Source organism: Schistocerca cancellata, chromosome 3, assembly GCF_023864275.1.
Source record: "Schistocerca cancellata isolate TAMUIC-IGC-003103 chromosome 3, iqSchCanc2.1, whole genome shotgun sequence".
Lineage (NCBI taxonomy): Eukaryota > Metazoa > Arthropoda > Insecta > Orthoptera > Acrididae > Schistocerca > Schistocerca cancellata.
This window is the reverse complement of record NC_064628.1, coordinates 708,470,905-708,488,662: the sequence shown is the minus strand read 5'-3', so window position 1 is coordinate 708,488,662 and position 17,758 is coordinate 708,470,905. Positions and strand designations below refer to the sequence as shown.

General features: G+C 42.1%; 1 protein-coding gene across 1 annotated transcript in view; it reads left to right on the top strand.

Moving 5' to 3' along the window:
- Positions 1–17,758, top strand: part of LOC126176527 (rap guanine nucleotide exchange factor 4) — a 186,330-nt gene that overhangs the window by 92,313 nt on the left and 76,259 nt on the right. The window contains exons 11-12 of the mRNA XM_049923683.1: positions 25–203; positions 9,353–9,582. Coding sequence (XP_049779640.1) covers positions 25–203; positions 9,353–9,582 — 409 coding nt within the window. The remainder of the gene's footprint in view (positions 1–24; positions 204–9,352; positions 9,583–17,758) is intronic.

Sequence of the window (17,758 nt, the reverse complement as noted above, 5' to 3'; positions counted from 1 at the left end):
GTTTTTAATTTTTTTTGTTAATAGTATGAACTGATATACCACACCTTTGGCCGACATCATTTTGGCCAAATAACTGCAAATTTAGATGTCTTTTTGCGCCGTTTCAACGAAATTCAGTTTTGGGTTGTGACAGAACTGTGTCTCACCCAGTCTCTTGGCAAGAGGGTGCAAATTCTCCGAAAATTTATAAAACTTGCTGCCTAGTAAGTACTGAATCCTTTTTAAGAATTGTGACAGCTAAGTAACCATTTTCTATATTATAAAATGGTAATTTCAATTTAATAACATTAGATGTAAAAGATGTACTTGTTAAATTGGATGAGTGCCTTGGTGAGGGTGCCAATGACTATGTTAGATGAACACTGAATTTCTGGTTTTTGCAATAACAAATTACTTCTTTTGTGGTAGAATAAAAGATGTTAGTAATGGACACACAAGAACATGCAGCTTAATTGCAGGCTAATATATCTCTACTCTTTCCACTAGAAAAACACCTTAAAAACAAAGGAAATGGAAGTGAGAAGCAGTGAAATTCTACAAGTTAACTGCAGTACATCGCCAATTCTTTCTAGGTATTTCAGTCAGTGTACCAAATGGCACAATGTGTATAGTTAGTTAAAATGTTGCCTGTCGTGGTCAAGGTGTAGTAGAGGTCTCCAGTTTGAGAGGTGTTCATCCCAGGAGCATACCAAAAAGCTGTGCCCTTATTGGAGGACATGTGTAGGACTGCATTATTGATGCCCTTGCAAGAGATGCAAATGGAGGCATAACAACAGAATTTCAGGTCATCTGTTGTTGTTGTTGTTGCTGTTGTTGTTGCTGTTGTTGCTGCTGCTGCTGCTGCTGCTGCTGCTGCTGCTGCTGTTTTGGTTTCCATTTGTTGGACTGGTATGAGACAGCTCTCCAGCACCCACTGCGGGTCTGGGATAAGAATAGGCCCGAGGTATTCCTGCCTGTCATAAGAGGCAACTAAAAGGAGTCCCTCCCCCTCAAGGGGGTAGTTTGCGCCTGCTTCTGGAAACGGACGGTTCAACGACTTACATTTTTGGTCATTTTGGTTTTTCGCTTATTCTGGTTTCTTCCTTCCTTTGTTTGTTTCCTTTCTTTGTCCTTCTCCCTCTCTCACTGTCTTCCTTACTTTTTACCTTGCCACCTTCTCCTTGCCTTCTTGTCCACCCTATGGTCTCTGACTTGGCATTTGGGACAGTCTGTCCTTTCTCTCCCTCTCTCCCTTTTTTTTCCCTATTCTTCTTTCCCCCTGTGCATGCCTGAAGGCCGACCCATGCTTTTGCACGCATAGCCGGTGACAGATTAACACGTAATTCCCCACCCTGGGTAGACAGGTAAGACACGCAAGTACCCCCTGGCAAAGGCCAGGCCCAGGGAGGGATGCTTGTCTGAGCTGACGCCTTCCGACCATGCTGATTGGTCCCTCCGTCCATTTCTTGGGAGGTGTGACCTGAGGTGTAAACATTCACAAAGGCGGGAGCGCCCTCTGAGAGGGTCCCCACAAGGAAGGAGTGCGCCATCGGAGACGCTGGCAATCATGGGGGATTTGTCTTCTTCTTCTCTCTCGACTTCTACCCAAAAATGGAAACTTGACCAGCCACCAGTGACAAAAGTACTACCGCCTGCCCCAAAGTTCCTCGTAGTTTCTAGATCTGAGGATGGAAGGGATTTTTCATCTGTCAACCCTTTCATTATTCAGAAGGGTGTAGATGCCTGTCAAGTCGTGTACCAGGATGCGTAACAGTACCTTGCTGTTAGAAACTGACTGCACCTTTCAGGCACAAAAACTCCTTCAGGCCACACTCCTGTACACGTTCCCTGTCCAGGTGGAGGCTCACCACACTTTGAATTCGTCGCTTGGTGTGGTATCTACTAGATCGCTCGACGGATTGCCTGATGAGGAGATTCAGTCTTTCCTCACTGATTAGGGCGTGATGGCTGTCCATAGGGTCATGAAGAAGGTTGACTATGACCTTGTACCGACCCGGACACTTTTTTTGACCTTTGATAGTGTTCAGCTGCTGTCACACATTAAAACAGGCTATGAGGTTATTTCTGTTCACTCCTATGTCCTGACACCTACACACTGCTACCAGTGTCAACATATTAATCACACCCGCCAGTCTTGTTCTGATGCTGCTAAATGCATCACTTGTGGCAGGGATGCCCATGAGGGTGACTGTCCACCTCCGTCTCCTCATTGCGTGAACTGTCAGGGTGACCATGCAGCGTCCTCCGGCGACTGTCCCATCTACAAGGATGAACGCTGTATACAGGAAATTCGGATCAAAGAGAAAGTGTCCACCTCGGCTGCTCACAAGCTATTTGCTAGTAGAAAGCTCACACTGTTCCCAGCAGGGAAATACAGTACTGTCCTCGTCTCTCCTCGGCCTACCAGAGAGGTGTCAACGCAGACATGCGATCTGACCTTTAGTGCTACAGTCGTCTGTTCGCCCTGTGCTAAGATCACCCAGTCAGTGTCTCCTCTTCCTCCTGTCACCCCTAAGGCACAAGCACCTTCATCAGCTTCTGCCAACACAAAGACCCAGAAGTCAGATGCACGGGCCTTCAAGAAGGAACCATCCCGTGAAGACTTCCTACATACCCCGAACTCCCAGCCATCGACCAGTACTTCAACTAAACGACCTTCCAAGAAGGCTCATAGAAAGCAAAGTTCTCCTTCTCCTGCACCACCTAGTGGTTGCTGCCCCAGGCCGTCATCCATTTCGGCTGACCGCACCGCTGGTAGCCGAACATCTGGCCATTCACTGGTGGAGGAAGCTCCCCCTCCCAGCCATCTTAACATAGTGGCTGATGAACCTATTGAAAAAATGGATGATGACTCTCCGCATATTGATAGCAGCAGCAGTGCTCACTCGAAGCCAGACCCTCAGTGGCCTTCGAGGTGACCTTCTTGATTCTCCTTTTTCTTTTTCTTCTCACAATGGCACTTCTTCATTGGAATATTCACAGCATTCACTCCAACAGAGAGGATTTCAAGTTGTTGCTACGCTTGCAGTGTCCACTCCTAGTAGCCCTCCAGAAAACGAAGCTACGCCCATGTGATCGAATTGACTTGGCACACTATGCCTCTGTGCGTTTTGACCTACCCCCCTGTGGCAGGTATTCTGGCTCATGGAGGGGTTATGTTGCTGGTCCAGGATGATACCTACTATGATCCCATCACATTGCACACCGATCTGCATGCAGTTGCCGTCCAAATTACTCTCCCCACTTTTACATTTTACATTTGTACCGTTTACACTCCATTGTCATCTGCCGTTACTAGGGCAGACATGATGCAAATTATTGCTCAGCTACCTGCACCATTTATGTTGACTGGAGATTTCAATGCCCACCATTCCCTTTGTGGCTCTCCAGCATTGTGCCCAAGAGGCTCCCTGTTAGCAGACCTTTTCAACCACCTCAGTCTTGTCTGCCTCAATACTGGCGCCCCTACTTCTCTTTCGGACACAACTCACACCTATTCCCATTTAGACCTCTCTATATGTACTACCAAACTTGCATGCCGGTTTGAGTGGTATGCTCTTTCTGATATGTATTCAAGCAACCACTTCCCATGTGTTATCCATCTCCTGCATCATACCCCATCTCCATGCTCAACTAGTTGGAACATCTCCAAAGCAGACTGGGGGCTCTTCTCTTCCAGGGCGATATTTCAGGATCAAAACTTCCCAAGCTGCGATAGTCAGGTCACACACCTCACAGAAGTCATTCTCATTGCTGCTGAATATTCCATCCCTCATACTACTTCTTCTCCACGTTGCGTATCGGTTCCCTGGTGGACCGCAGCATGTAGCAACGCTTTACGTTCTTGTCGATGTGCTTTACGCACCTTTAAACACCACCCTACGATGGTGAATTGTATTAATTATAAACGACTACATGTGCAGTGTTGTCGTGTTATTAAAGAAAGCAAGAAAGCCAGCTGGGCTGCTTTCACAAGCTCCTTCAACGTTTTTACTCCTTCTGTTGTCTGGTGTAGCTTGCTCTGGCTATCTGGCACTAAGGTCCACTCGCCAGTTTCTGGCTTGATGGTTGCAAATGATGTCCTTGTGGCCCCTGAGGATGTCTCTAATGCCTTCGGCTGATTTTTCACAGAAGTTTCGAGCTCCGCTCATTGCCACCCTGCCTTCCTCCCCCAAAAACAGGCAGAGGAGGCAAGACCACCTAACTTCCGCTCCTCGAATCATGAAAGTTATAACCCCCCATTCACCTTGCGGGAACTCGAAAGTGCACTTGCCCGGTCATGGTCCTCTGCTCCGGGGCATGATTCTATTCATATTCAGATGCTGAAGAACCTTTCTCCTGTGGGTAAAGGTTTTCTTCGTCGTACTTACAATCGCATGTGGATTGAGGGTCATGTTCCCACATGCTGGCACGAATCTGTTGTTGTCCTGATTCCTAAGCCGGGGAAGGACAAGCACTTGCCTTCCAGTTATCGACCGATCTCACCACCAGCTGTGTCTGTAAGGTGATGGAACGAATGGTTAACTCTCGTTTGGTTTGGCTGCTCGAATCTCGATGCCTACTTACCAATGTACAATGTGGATTTTGTAGGCGTTGCTCTGCTGTTGACCATCTGGTTACCTTGTCGACCTTTATTATGAATAACTTCTTGTAGAAGCACCAGACAGTGGCTGTGTTCTTTGATTTGGAGAAGGCTTACGGCACCTGTTGGAGGGCGGGCATTCTCCGCACCATGGGGCCTTCGCGGTCGCGTCCCTCTTTTTATTCGTGCATTTTTGATGGATCGCAAGTTCAGGGGATGTGTGGGTTCTGTCCTGTCAGATGCCTTTCGCCAGGAGAATGGGGTGCCACAGGGCTCAGTTTTGAGCATCACTCTCTTCGCCATAGCGATCAATCCAATAATGGATTGCCCTCCCAGCTGATGTATCAGGCTCCCTTTTCGTGGACGATTTTACCATATACTGCAGCGCACAGTATACATGTTTCCTGGAGCGCTGTCTTCAGCATTGTCTTGACCGTCTTTACTCCTGGAGTGTCGCCAATGGCTTCCGTTTTTCTGCCGAGAAGACGGTCTGTATTAACTTCTGGCTCTACAAAGAGTTTCTCCCACCATCCTTACATCTTGGTCCCGTTGCTCTCCCATTCATGGAGACAACAAAATTGTTAGGTCTTCCATTTGACAGGAAACTTAGCTGGTCTCCACATGTCATATTTGGCTGCCCGTTGTACCCGTTCTCTAAATGTCCTCCATGTTCTCAGCGGTACATCGTGGGGAGCGAATTGAACCATCCTACTTCGCCTATATTGGTCGATCATCCGCTCAAAGCTGGATTATGGGAGCTTTGTCTACTCCTCTGCATGGCCGTCCATCTTACGCTGCCTCAACTCTATACAACATCGGGGGTTATGTCTTGCGATCAGAGCATTCTATACTAGTCCCATCGAGAGTCTTTATGCTGAAGCCGGTGAATATCGCTGTGGCATGCCGATTGCTCTACACTTACTGAAAACAAGCTTTGGGTCTTGAAACCTCTCCCACGGCTTGGACGACCCCTTCACACCCTTCTCAGCGTGAGGAGGTCGTTTTGGCCCGGTTACAGATTGGACACTGCCGGTTCAGCCATTGCATTCTGCTGGCGGCTGTGCCGGCGCCGTTCTGCCCATGTGGGCACATTTTAACATCCTGTCTGAATTTTAATACACTGCGCATTGATCTTGGCCTGCCATGTACTCTGGATGACATTTTAGCAGATGGCCCAGGAGCAGCTGCTCATGTCCTTCGTTTTATCCACTTGACAAACCTGTCTAAGGACATTTGATTATGCTGTTTTCTTTTAATCCCTTGCCTGTTAATGTGCCTTTTATAGTGTTGTCCTTTTTAGTTGCTGTTTTAACCTTGTGCCTCACAGTGCATTCATAACTTAGTCTGGGCACTAATGACCACTGTAGTTGTGCGCCTTAAAACCACAAAAAAAAAAGCTCTCCAACCTTGTCACTTAGTTATTCTCTTCATTTCAGCATAACTGTTGCAGCGTACATTATCAGCAATTTACTTCTTATACTCATATCTATTTCTGTCTTGCTGCACAGAAACCAAAGTCATCCTCTCCCTTCTATTTTTTGATAAAGTACTCTTGTGAGTATTTTTGATGCTTGTGAAACTTCACAGATTTGCATCTATTTCTTTTTGCTTTCTTTGTTAATGTAGTATAATAATTGCTTTCATTTCAAAATCTGATGACTATTCTTCATATGAGTGCACTGCTTGGGCTAATGATGCTTGTTGTCATCGCTGCTGCTGCTGCTGCTGCTGCTGCTGCTGCTGCTACCACCACCACCACCACCACCACCACCACCACCACCAGTGTTTCATCCAAGATTTTTACTAGCGTAGGATCTACTACATGTTTGTTACAATTCATTTTGCATTTTCTTCCTACAGTAGGCAGATATTTTTTTAACACCAGAACAGTGGGTACAGTATTACACCATTACAGGTGACAGAAGTTCATTTACAACACTAAAAATATAAGATGTGAAATTGACTGATATACAACATGAAGAAAGAAGACACAGTCAAAGTACAGCAAATGTACATACACAACACCACTGAATATAGTGTGGAGCCAACGTACGAGTACAGCAATGGCTGCCATGGGAAGATCCTGATGGAAGCAAGATGGCAGTTAACATGATCCTTAAATACTTTTCAGGCACAGTGTCTGATGTAGTTCAAGTACCTCCACAATATTTCTGTGAGCAGCTGCTCATTGCCTTAAAGTGCTGTTTCACTGGATTAACTGAAATCTTCAATATGATTTCACCAACTCACAACCAAACTGTCACCTTTTAAACTAATGTAGGCCTACATTACAGCTTTGTCTCTCATCAAAACCTACGTTTCAAGAAAATAAAGTAGCTACAAAAAAGAAAAAAAAGTCATTGTTCTCTTCTCTTTCTGTTTGTGCATGCATGACATCACATGCCACAGCATTATTATGTCACAGGACAAAGCCAACACCAGGTATCATTAAGATCAGCTGCCTCTATTCATCGGTCACACAGGCACCTGAAGATAATGAACAGCTAAATTGTAGAAATATTATGCAGTTATATCATTTTATATAATTTATGTGAACCATTTAAGTAGTTGTTATGACATGAAATCTTAAAACAGTGCAGTTAGTAACAAATGTCAGCACTTTGAGTAAAGTGGTTTCATGTCTGCCCTTGTGAAGTATGTTAAAGGTTGTGATGGCTCTGTCTCATGCTCTGCTTTGCTACTCTCAGGAACTGTGATGTTTCTTTCAACTTCAACGTATAGTTGAGATTGATATTCATAAGTATCATATACCTAAACTTGAAGCTCTATTTAAATTTCTGTGAATAGTTTTACTTTGTCAATAAGGTATATAACTGACTTTTGTTAGTCACCATCCTGGCTACTCAAGGTGGGGACTACAAAAATACTAAATTTAATGGAGTACAGAAAATGTTCCAGTCCTCATCATATTTTTTGAGTAACAGTATTTCAGCTACTTTTTTCCCCCTTTAAAACTTATTCGTGCTACTGAATCTGAGTCCTGCATGCCCTTAGTCATTTAGCCAATTCACTGAATTATGATCCCAGGCCTCATTTTGCGAAAGACTGTATATTTCTGAATTGGAGATCTATGCAATCTTGGAGAGTACTGAAGCAGATGTCATGTATCAAACTATACCAACGGGACATAGCCAGGCCATTCTGAGAACGTTTTGCAATACAAGCAACTCATCATTTAGCACTTCCCACCCCACCCCACCCCACCCCACCCCACCCACCCCTCCCCTCCTCACTCCTTTTTCCTCATATATTTTCACCCATGCACCCATGTCAGATTTTCATGCTTACTGTGATATGCACTATATACAGATCTTGCACTTGGGCATCTCTTTCAGCTTGCTGATACTAACTGTGTTATGTCCCGTAATGGTGGCTTTTGTCATTTGGGCCTTAAACTGATCCTGGACTTAACATGATACGTAGTACCTGCAAAAATGGAAATATGTACTCGTTATTAAAATTTAAGTGTAGTTTGTTGATTTGCATTTAAAGAATGATTACTGCGTTCCGTACTATGAAATTTTTGTATAAAATAGAAACAGTGCATTATTAAAATGTAAATTGATGAAATTATTAGTTGAATAAAAATAGTGTGTCACTCGCCAAAATAAACTTAAGAATAGTGCTACTTACAGCATTACAACTACAACAACTAAAACTAATATGAGGAACTCAGTCACTACAGAAGAGGAATTGGAAGTCACTCTTGGTAAAGGGACTAGTAGTTCATAAGCTTGCATACTTTTTCCCATTGTTTTCATGTGAGGTATTTTCTTAGTTCTTGTTTGGAAATTATGAAGTAGGCATTTTTCTCATTCTCCTACTGTTAATTTAGCCTTACTGTTCCCTCTTATATTTTGATTTAGTGTTTCAGTTTTTCTTCTTGATTTGTAGCTTGATTTTTGGAATGTCATTTTGCTTGCTTGCTTGCTTGTTGTTGTTGTTGTTGTTGTTGTTGTTGTTGACTGATGATCTTCATAATTGTCACTAATATCTGTTGACATTCTATGTGAAAGACCCACATATGGATTCCCACCTTACATATTGTGACCCCCACCTCCTAGCCCCCCATCCCACCCACCACCTTCTTTCCTCTCCTTGGGCAGTTTCTTTCCCCATTCAGCCACGTTCAAAGGATCCAGTGATTCTGGAACCTCGTAATTCATGTTCATCTGACAGCCATATCTGGTAGCCTTTCCTAGATATCAGATGTATTACATGAGGATAACCATCACAGTTAGTGTTATTTTTAAATTTCATATTTGATTTTTCTGATGTTTTCTAAAGACAAACATTTTGTCAGTGAACTAGTTTTGCTACAAACTGTGCAGACATGATATGCAACAGCTGCCACAAAACCATTCCTTAAGTCATTGCAAGATTTCACAGGGCAAGGGATAAATGCAGAGAGGGTGAAAAATTAAATTTTCTGTAGTTCAGTTCCACCTGATAGAGGAAACCTTGAAATACTTGGTTAAAGTAATAAGTGTATGTGTGGCCTGTAAAAGCTTTCAGAATGTCTTTCTAAACATGTTACATTCACAGATAACTGCGTAATTTGATTTTTCCATAATTCAATAGGATCAGTCTTAAAACTAATTGCCATTTCAAGCATACTGGAATATGCCACAAAATTAGAATGTGTTTTCATGATTTATGGGATGGTTTTCTTGTGGTGGCATTTTGAAATAATAATTAAATATTACTTTAATACTATAAAATTAAGTGTGGATCTTTGTCCTTTTCCAGCTGCAAGGAGTATCAAAACATCAATGCATTTTTTGCTATAGTTATGGGTCTCAGTAACGTAGCAGTTAGCAGGCTGTCTCTAACATGGGAAAAACTCCCTTCAAAGTTCCGTAAACTGTACACTGAATTTGAAGGTTTGATAGATCCAAGCAGAAACCACAGGACATACAGGATAGCTGTGGGAAAAATGCAGCCTCCAATGATTCCCTTCATGCCACTTCTTTTAAAAGGTACTACTGGATAACATTTTCTCTTTGTTGAATAAATTCTTTGATACTTGGAAAACATTTAATATATAATTGTGAAGACAGAATGAATACTAGGAAGATTGTTCAAAGTGTGAAACATCAGTTTCTATACCAGAATTTTAGTCAAAGAAGCTGATAATGAGTGTTTTGTTTTGCAGCCTAACATTTCCCTTGTATTGCAGACTTATTGACAATACACATTGTAACTCTCCTACTCTCAGCTGTTCATGAAGAATGAATTGATACAGAATTTCACTGTAATTGCAGTTTACTTCAAAATAATAAGTTTGTTGTAATGTATGTAAAATTGTTCAAAAGCAGGAAGCAAAGCACTTATTGTAATTATGTTTATGGATTGATGATAGTTGACCATAGTCATTCAATTATTTGCAGCAATTCCTTGGTTCTTATTGACCATCATACAACATGCTGAAGTAGTGATTTTTTAAAATTAAATTCAACATCCAAATTTAGTAATTCTTACATATTTTCAAATTTTCTTGGACAAGTAATATTCAAAACATATCTTTCCACTCCACTTGCTCAGCCATCGCTTTTTACACTAACGGTCATACTAAAACTGTTCACACTGCCTCCCTTTATACAACTGTACTGACTGCTTGGGATGCTACAACAGCCTTATAACAACAGCTCCTCCCAAAGTCCTGACATAAAATGAAAACAATGATATACTGACAGAAAAAAAATCACATCACCAGGAAGGGATTATGCAACATAAAAAAAAGTTGGTAGGTGTGTTTCTACACCTAAAAGATGATGTCTATTCAAGTTTTGCACCAGTCACATGAGAGTTGAGCAAGCAGTGCCACTATGAGGATGCAAGTCAGGTTTGCATTAAATACACACTATAACGGTCATAAGCATTAGTTGCCTTTGACGTTGAATGTGGCGAGTTGTTGATTGTCAAGAATGTCTTTAAGGCAACAAAGACGCCATTATCAACACCTCACTGAGTTTGAATGGGGTCGTGTTAACAGGACTATGAGAAGCTGCATGTTCCTTCTGTGATACTGCACATAGACTTGACACCAATGTAGCCACTGTACATGATGATTGGCAGTGTCATCATGAGAATGTATGGTAGCAGGAATATGGATGGCCATGTGGCACTACTGAGAGGGATGACAATTGTGTTCAGTATATGGCTCTAGTGCATCATACTGCATCTACAGAAGCAATATGAGCAGCAGATGGCATCACAGTAACACAAAAACTGTTACAAATTAGTTACTTCCAGGACAGCTCCGAACCAGACACCCCGAAGCATGCGTTCCATTGACTCCAAATTACTGCCATTTTCAACTTTAGTGGTGTCAAACGAGCGCTCATTGGGGGGGGGGAGGCAAGGTGGAGGTCTGTTGTGTTTTGTGCTGAAAGCTGGTTCTGCCTCTGTGCCAGTGATGACTATTTGTTGGTATCAGGATGCCGGTTGAGGGCCTGAAACCAGCCTGTCTGTGCGCTAGACACAGTGGGAGGCAAGGTGGAGGTCTGTTGTGTTTTGTGCTGAAAGCTGGTTCTGCCTCTGTGCCAGTGATGACTATTTGTTGGTATCAGGATGCCGGTTGAGGGCCTGAAACCAGCCTGTCTGTGCGCTAGACACAGTGGACCTGTATCTAGAGTTATAGTCTGGGGTGCAATTTTATGACATCAAGAGCACTCTCGTGGTTATCTTGCACACCCCAATTGCAAATTTGTACGTCAGTCTTCTGATTCAACCTGATGTGCTACCATTCATGAAAAGCATTCCAGGAAGTGTTTTCCAACAGGATAATGCTGACCCACATAACACTGTTGTACCTCAAGATGCTCTGTAGAGTTTAAACGTGTCCCCTTCATTTACTTGATCACAAATCTGTCTCCATTTGAGCACATATGGGACATCATTGGACGATAACTCCAGCTTCATCCACAACCTGCATTAACCATTCCATTATTGACCGACCAGGTGCAACAGGTATGGAACTCTTTCCCACAAACTGACATCCAACACCTGTACATCACAAAGCATGCATGTTTGCATGCTTGAGTTCACATTCTGGTGGTTACACTGTTTATTTATATACTAGAATTTCACATTTTCAGTGGCTTACATCATGTCTACATTAATTTTTGCTCTGTCAGTGTATTTCACATACAAATAAAATGCAACATAAAGGTTTTTAAAAGTTAACAAATAGTTATTCTCATATTTTTTTTTGAAAAACTGCATTGTTGTGAAATATTTTTTATTCTGTATCATATTTGGAAAAGGTAAGTAAAAAAGTCTTAATAGCTGTTTTGTATGCTACACGATTACACACAATTCTTATTTCCTAAATCTCTGCTTCAAAAGTTAATCTATAATGTTTTGTCTGATTTTTGCCTACAAAAATGAAAAATTCAACTTATCAATACTGTGCTGCAAGATAAAATGGTGAGGCCAATACCTGTTGAAAGGAACTCCTGTAATTAAAACATATTACAGCAGTTATTTTTAACATTAACTGAATTGTGCATCAGTGATTAACAGAAGTTGCTAGATTTTATATGGCGGTCTGAAAACTGACTTAATATTATGTCTCTTAAAGGCTACACGTAACAATAGAAATGTTTGACAAAAACCATTCTTATGGCAAAATGGCATACGGCCAGCTGTTAGAAGTCTACACTCCAAACATAATTTCAGAAAATTACACCAAACTATAAGATGTTTTAGCGGAACTCTTCCTCCAATTATTATTCACAAGATTACAACAGTAGTCAACAATTCATTGTTTTTATTCAATGTACATACAATAATGATACAGCACACACAATACAATATCAGTACAGTAGTCATCCCCGAAGAGCATAAGTACATGTCATATTGACCAATACAAAGTTAAATCTCATTTTTATGTCACAGTTAACTTATGAATCCATGCTTGCTCTTGCTCTACATCATTTGCCCCCTCCCCTTTTAGGAGTGCTTAGCTTGGCAATTCATGTGTGTTATATGTATATTGACATGGTCTGTCAGGTCCATCAACTGGATTGAACTTGAAAACCCAGGGTGACCTGGACCATTAGGTGTCGACAAAGTACTTGTCTACCAGACTGAGTAAACACCATCAGCTTTTTGATCTGTTCAGTCAGACAAATGTTTCTGATCTTGTCTGACATGTTACGTAGGGAACAAAACAATTGGACTCTTTAACTGCGTGGGTCATCCAGCCATGTATCAGAGTGTGCTGGCTTAAGACAGTCAACTGACCCCATGCCTAGTTTACCATTTTTTTCATTTATAAATGTTTTGTCACTCCTGACAGTGACATTAAAGGCCCCTGATACGAAGGGGAAGAGGAAGCCTAGTGGTGCCTTCTCTAATCCATACAAACTCACATTTGAAAAAGTGGTTTTTGGAAGAAAATTGGTTTTCTCCATGTCACAGCAGTCTGATGGATTTGACAAGTTGCACATGAGTTTTCCAGGTATGTAAAAATGTGGCATATTACCAAACCCACAGACTGAAATGATGAGAGGGTAGGGAAAATTTGCCCAGTGTTTTCAGTTGCTCTCCATAGACTAATTGGGCAGAGGAACTCCTTAAGTCTTGTTTAATTACTGTGCAGAGTCCTAGAAGTATTAACAGTAGTGCTGTTGTCCTGGATTTTGTATGGCTGGCTAAAGCTGCTTTGACGGTGAGGTGCATGGGTTCTATCATCCTGTTGCTATCAGGATGGTAGCTCTTAGTTAATATGTGTTTGCACCCACATAATTTCAGGAGCTCCTCAAACAGTTGGCATTCAAACTGCTTATCCCTGTCCATGGTAATACTTTGAGGAATGCCAAACCTGTAGAATCAAGCAGGGATCAAGGCTCCGGTGTCAGAAATTTCTGCAGTGTTTCATACTGACACAGCCTCAGGCCACCTGGTGAATCTATCTGCCATGATAATTAGAGAACAAAAGCCTTCTGAAAAGGAGAGTGACCGACAATATCCAAAGGCAAGTGTGAGAATCTCTCCGAAGAAGATGGGAAGTTTTCCACTGGAGCAAGAGTGTGGCAAGAGATTTTACAACTTTGCATCTTGTGCAACACCAAACCCATTGACAGCAATCTTTCTGTATTCCTAGCCTAACAACCCTGTCTGATACTAACTTTAAAGTCACTCATATCCCAGAGAGTGCTTGGTTGTGAAAAGTGTCGAACACTGGGTGTCACCACTTATCTGGGATAAATGGATGTATCTTGTTTCCTGAAGAGTAACACCAAATCCCTTGCCTTGCCTAGTGCAGTGGCAGGCACTCAAGGTGTAAGTCTGTTGATGCAGGATCAAACTGACACTGCTGAAGGAAGCTGTATGTATCTTGCTCTGCTGCCTTGTCAGTTCGGTTAATGATGGAAAATGCCTCACAATTGTGCAGCTGCATTTGATGTGGTGAATTAAGGTCAGTCTCATGTTGGAATATGGAAGTCAGAGGTTTATGATCTGTGAAAACCTTAAATACCTGTCCCTCTTGGAGTAGCCACAAATGTTTGACACCTAATGGTGAGGAGTTCCCTGTCAAACACGCTTCATTGTTTCTGCTGCACAAGCAGTTTTTTTGGAAAAAAAGCCAAGGGTTGCCATTTCATTGTGTTATATTGTTGTAACACCATGCCCAGCACTGACTGACTTGCATCAACCCACAAGGCGAATGGTGCATTTTTAAAAGAATGTGCAACAGTATAGCATTTGCCAATGCATTTTTTAGGTCACAATATTTGGATGTTGTTTCAGGAGTCCACAGAACTTTCCTATTACCAGATGTATTCTTACCAGTGAGCAACTTGCTAAGTTGCTCCTGCAGGTCTGCCAAATGTGGCAAGTATCTTCTGTAATAATTTAACATTTCCAGGAAACATCTAAGGCCTTTAAATGTGGAAGGAGGGGGCATGTTTACAATACTTTTCACTTTATCAGATAGTGGTGAAATAACATGGTGTGCCCGCATCTCGTGGTTGTGCAGTAGCGTTCTCGCTTCCCACGCCCGGGTTCAATTCCCGGCGGGGTCAGGGATTTTCACTGCCTCGTGATGGCTGGGTGTTGTGTGCTGCCCTTAGGTTAGTTAGGTTTAAGTAGTTCTAAGTTCTAGGGGACTGATGACCATAGATGTTGAGTCCCATAGTGCTCAGAGCCATTTGAACCATTTTTTTAACATGGTGTGATATGGAACAGCCAAGGCTCTTTACTTCATATTTTGCAAAAACACAGGCTTGTCCTTATTAATTATAACACCAGAGCACTCCAGTCTGCTGACCAAAGCAGATAGGTGCTTGATGTGCTCCTCTTTGGTTTTTGAAAACACTTAACACTTCATCCATGTAACAGAGCATGAATGGAAAGCCATGCAGGACCACATGCATAAAACATTGTCAAGTATGGACAACATTTCACAGGTCAAAAGTCATAGTATTGTGCTCAAAAATACCTAAAGTTGTAGTCACAGCTGTAATTTTTTCTCTCTCTTTCACAGCCATAGGTGTTTGCAAGAAAGCCTTAGCACAGTCAATAATGTTGAAATAGGAAGCGTCTTCTAGGCTGCTATGTGATATAATGCTGTTTGAAGTAGTGGATACTGGTCTGGAATAGTGTGTGTGTTTAAACCTTGTGGTCTCCACATGTTCTCCATAACCCATTTTTCTTCTTTACCATTTGCAATGAAACTGTCCGCATGCTATATGGTCTTGATACAGCTCCTTCAGTGATCATTTTATCGAATTCCTGTTCTGCTGCAGGTAACTTATCAGGAGGCAAGTGCCGAGGTCTGAAATCTACAGGCTGACACAGTGTTGTCCTAATATAATGTTCAGTGGAATGACTTCTGCTGTTTTTGGTCCGCCAAATCCGTCAGCACAGGAAACTCGTACAGCAGCTGTTGAACAAAGTCTTTGACCGATGCACAGACAGCTTTAAAGAAGGAAGAGGGGGAAGTAGCTTGGCCACCATCTGCCACTATGGCAGTGCAAAGCAGGTGCCATAACTGTTCACATGTGCATTCCAAATCTTTTTCCAATACACAAATTTTCCCTTGCAGTTAAAGCACTTTCATCTTCTAATTAATGAGCTGTTGATCTTTTCACAGAACACAGTTCTTGTCTCAGAAATTTGTTCTCCAAGTACCTTGCAGGTCTTTCTCAACTCCAAATGCTCAATTGTTTCATGTGAATAAGTGTTTTGTGTCTTCTCATGTAGCGCATTCGCGTGTGCTCTGCACTGAGACAGTAGCCATCTTGACTGCTGCATAACCAATGTGGAAGACATGGATAGCCCAAAATCTTTCTGTGACCAAAAGTGGCAGAGTCACGCAGTATGCAGGCTGACATAGTCACGAGTTTGGGAGAAAGAGGTAGTTGCACTAAGCATTGGTGCATCAAATCTGGCACAATCGAAAAATGTCAGAGAAAGTCGGCTCCTAAAAGTGGCCCAGTCACTTCAGCAATAATTACATGTAGGCCAGAAGTTGTCATCTAGTTACAAAGTTAGTGTTTTCTGCCCATATAGTCTGACTAGAATTGTTGCCAGCCATGAGAAAAGGAACATCTTCATTTTTGCAACATTCATTGATAATTTCTGGATATACACTGATTTCTGAACCAATGTCCCCTAGGAAAAGTATTCTGCCTTTGATAGGTAATTGGGTGGAGTCCATAACAGGTGATGCCAGTCCTTTCTTTCTGCGTTTTAGGTGCTACGAAAAATCCTGACAAGTGCGTGCACTTACTGGCACTCGTCACTCTGATCTGGGTATGTGCAAGGGCTTGTGCACTACCTCACTCCATCAGCAAAATGCCTATAGTACCAACACCACTTCCACATTACTGGTTGTTCTTGCATCAGACCCCATCATTGTGGCCATGCTTCTTCAGCCATGCATTTAGTCTGGCTAGTTCATTCATCAACTGTCCCATAACTCTGCCTGTGTGCCTTGTGTCTGTGCTGCCACAATACATGCATCAGGGATCCTTGCTGTAGCTGTATTCACTATGCGTGGTCTGGAACCTCCCATCATAACCTCATTCACAGTGGCACAGGCTGTATTATCCTTGCGTGCGATCGCAACCACATCTACTTTGCATGCCATTTCATCCAGGGAGAGATCTGTAAAAGCATAAAGAATGGCCCTCACATTTTTTGGCAGTCTTCAAAGCCAGAAAATTTTTAGAGACTGCTCTGGTAGCAGTTCATTACCCATCATTTCACATAGCACGTGAAACATGTGGGATGGGAAAGCACTGGAACATGCTCACCCTCAATTTTTTGTAACCTGGATTCCAGCAGTAGCAGACAATGCTGGAGTACAGCTTCATTGAACACAGCATAAGATTGTCAGTGTAAAATATCATGCAACTGTTCCATCATGTTTAACTCCAACTATGACATCATCAATGTAAACTGTTCCATGTCAGATAAGAGTCATTGTAATCAAAACATGACCTCCACCTGTTTTAAACTCCTCTTCTCCCCAATTCTATTCAATACCTCCTCATTAGTATGTGATCTACCCATCTAATCTTCAGCATTCTTCTGTAGCACCACATTTAAAAAGCTTCTATTCTCTTCTTGTCCAAACTATTTATTGTCCATGTTTCACTTCCATACAGGGCTACATTCCATACAAATACTTTCAGAAACGACTTACTGACACTTAAATCTATACTCAATGTTAACAAATTTCTCTTCTTCAGAAACGCTTTCCTTGCCATTGCCAGTCTACCTTTTATACCCTCTCTACTTTGACCATCATCAGTTATATTGCTCCCCAAATAGCAAAACTCCTTTACTACTTTAAGTGTCTCATTTCCCAATCTAATTCCCTCAGCATCACCCAATTTAATTCGACTACAATCCATTATCCCCGTTTTGCTTTTGTTGATGTACCCTCCTTTCAAGACACTGTCCATTCTGTTCAACTGCTCTTCCAAGTTCCTTGCCTTCTCTGACAGAATCACAATGTCATCGGTGAACCTCAAAATTTTTTATTTCTTCTCCATGGATTTTAATACCTGCTCCGAACTTTTCTTTTGTTTCCTTTACTGCTTGCTCAATATACAGATTGAATAGCATCAGGGATAGGCTACAACCCTGTCTCACTCCCTTCCCAACCACTGCTTCCCTTTCATGTCCCTCAACTCT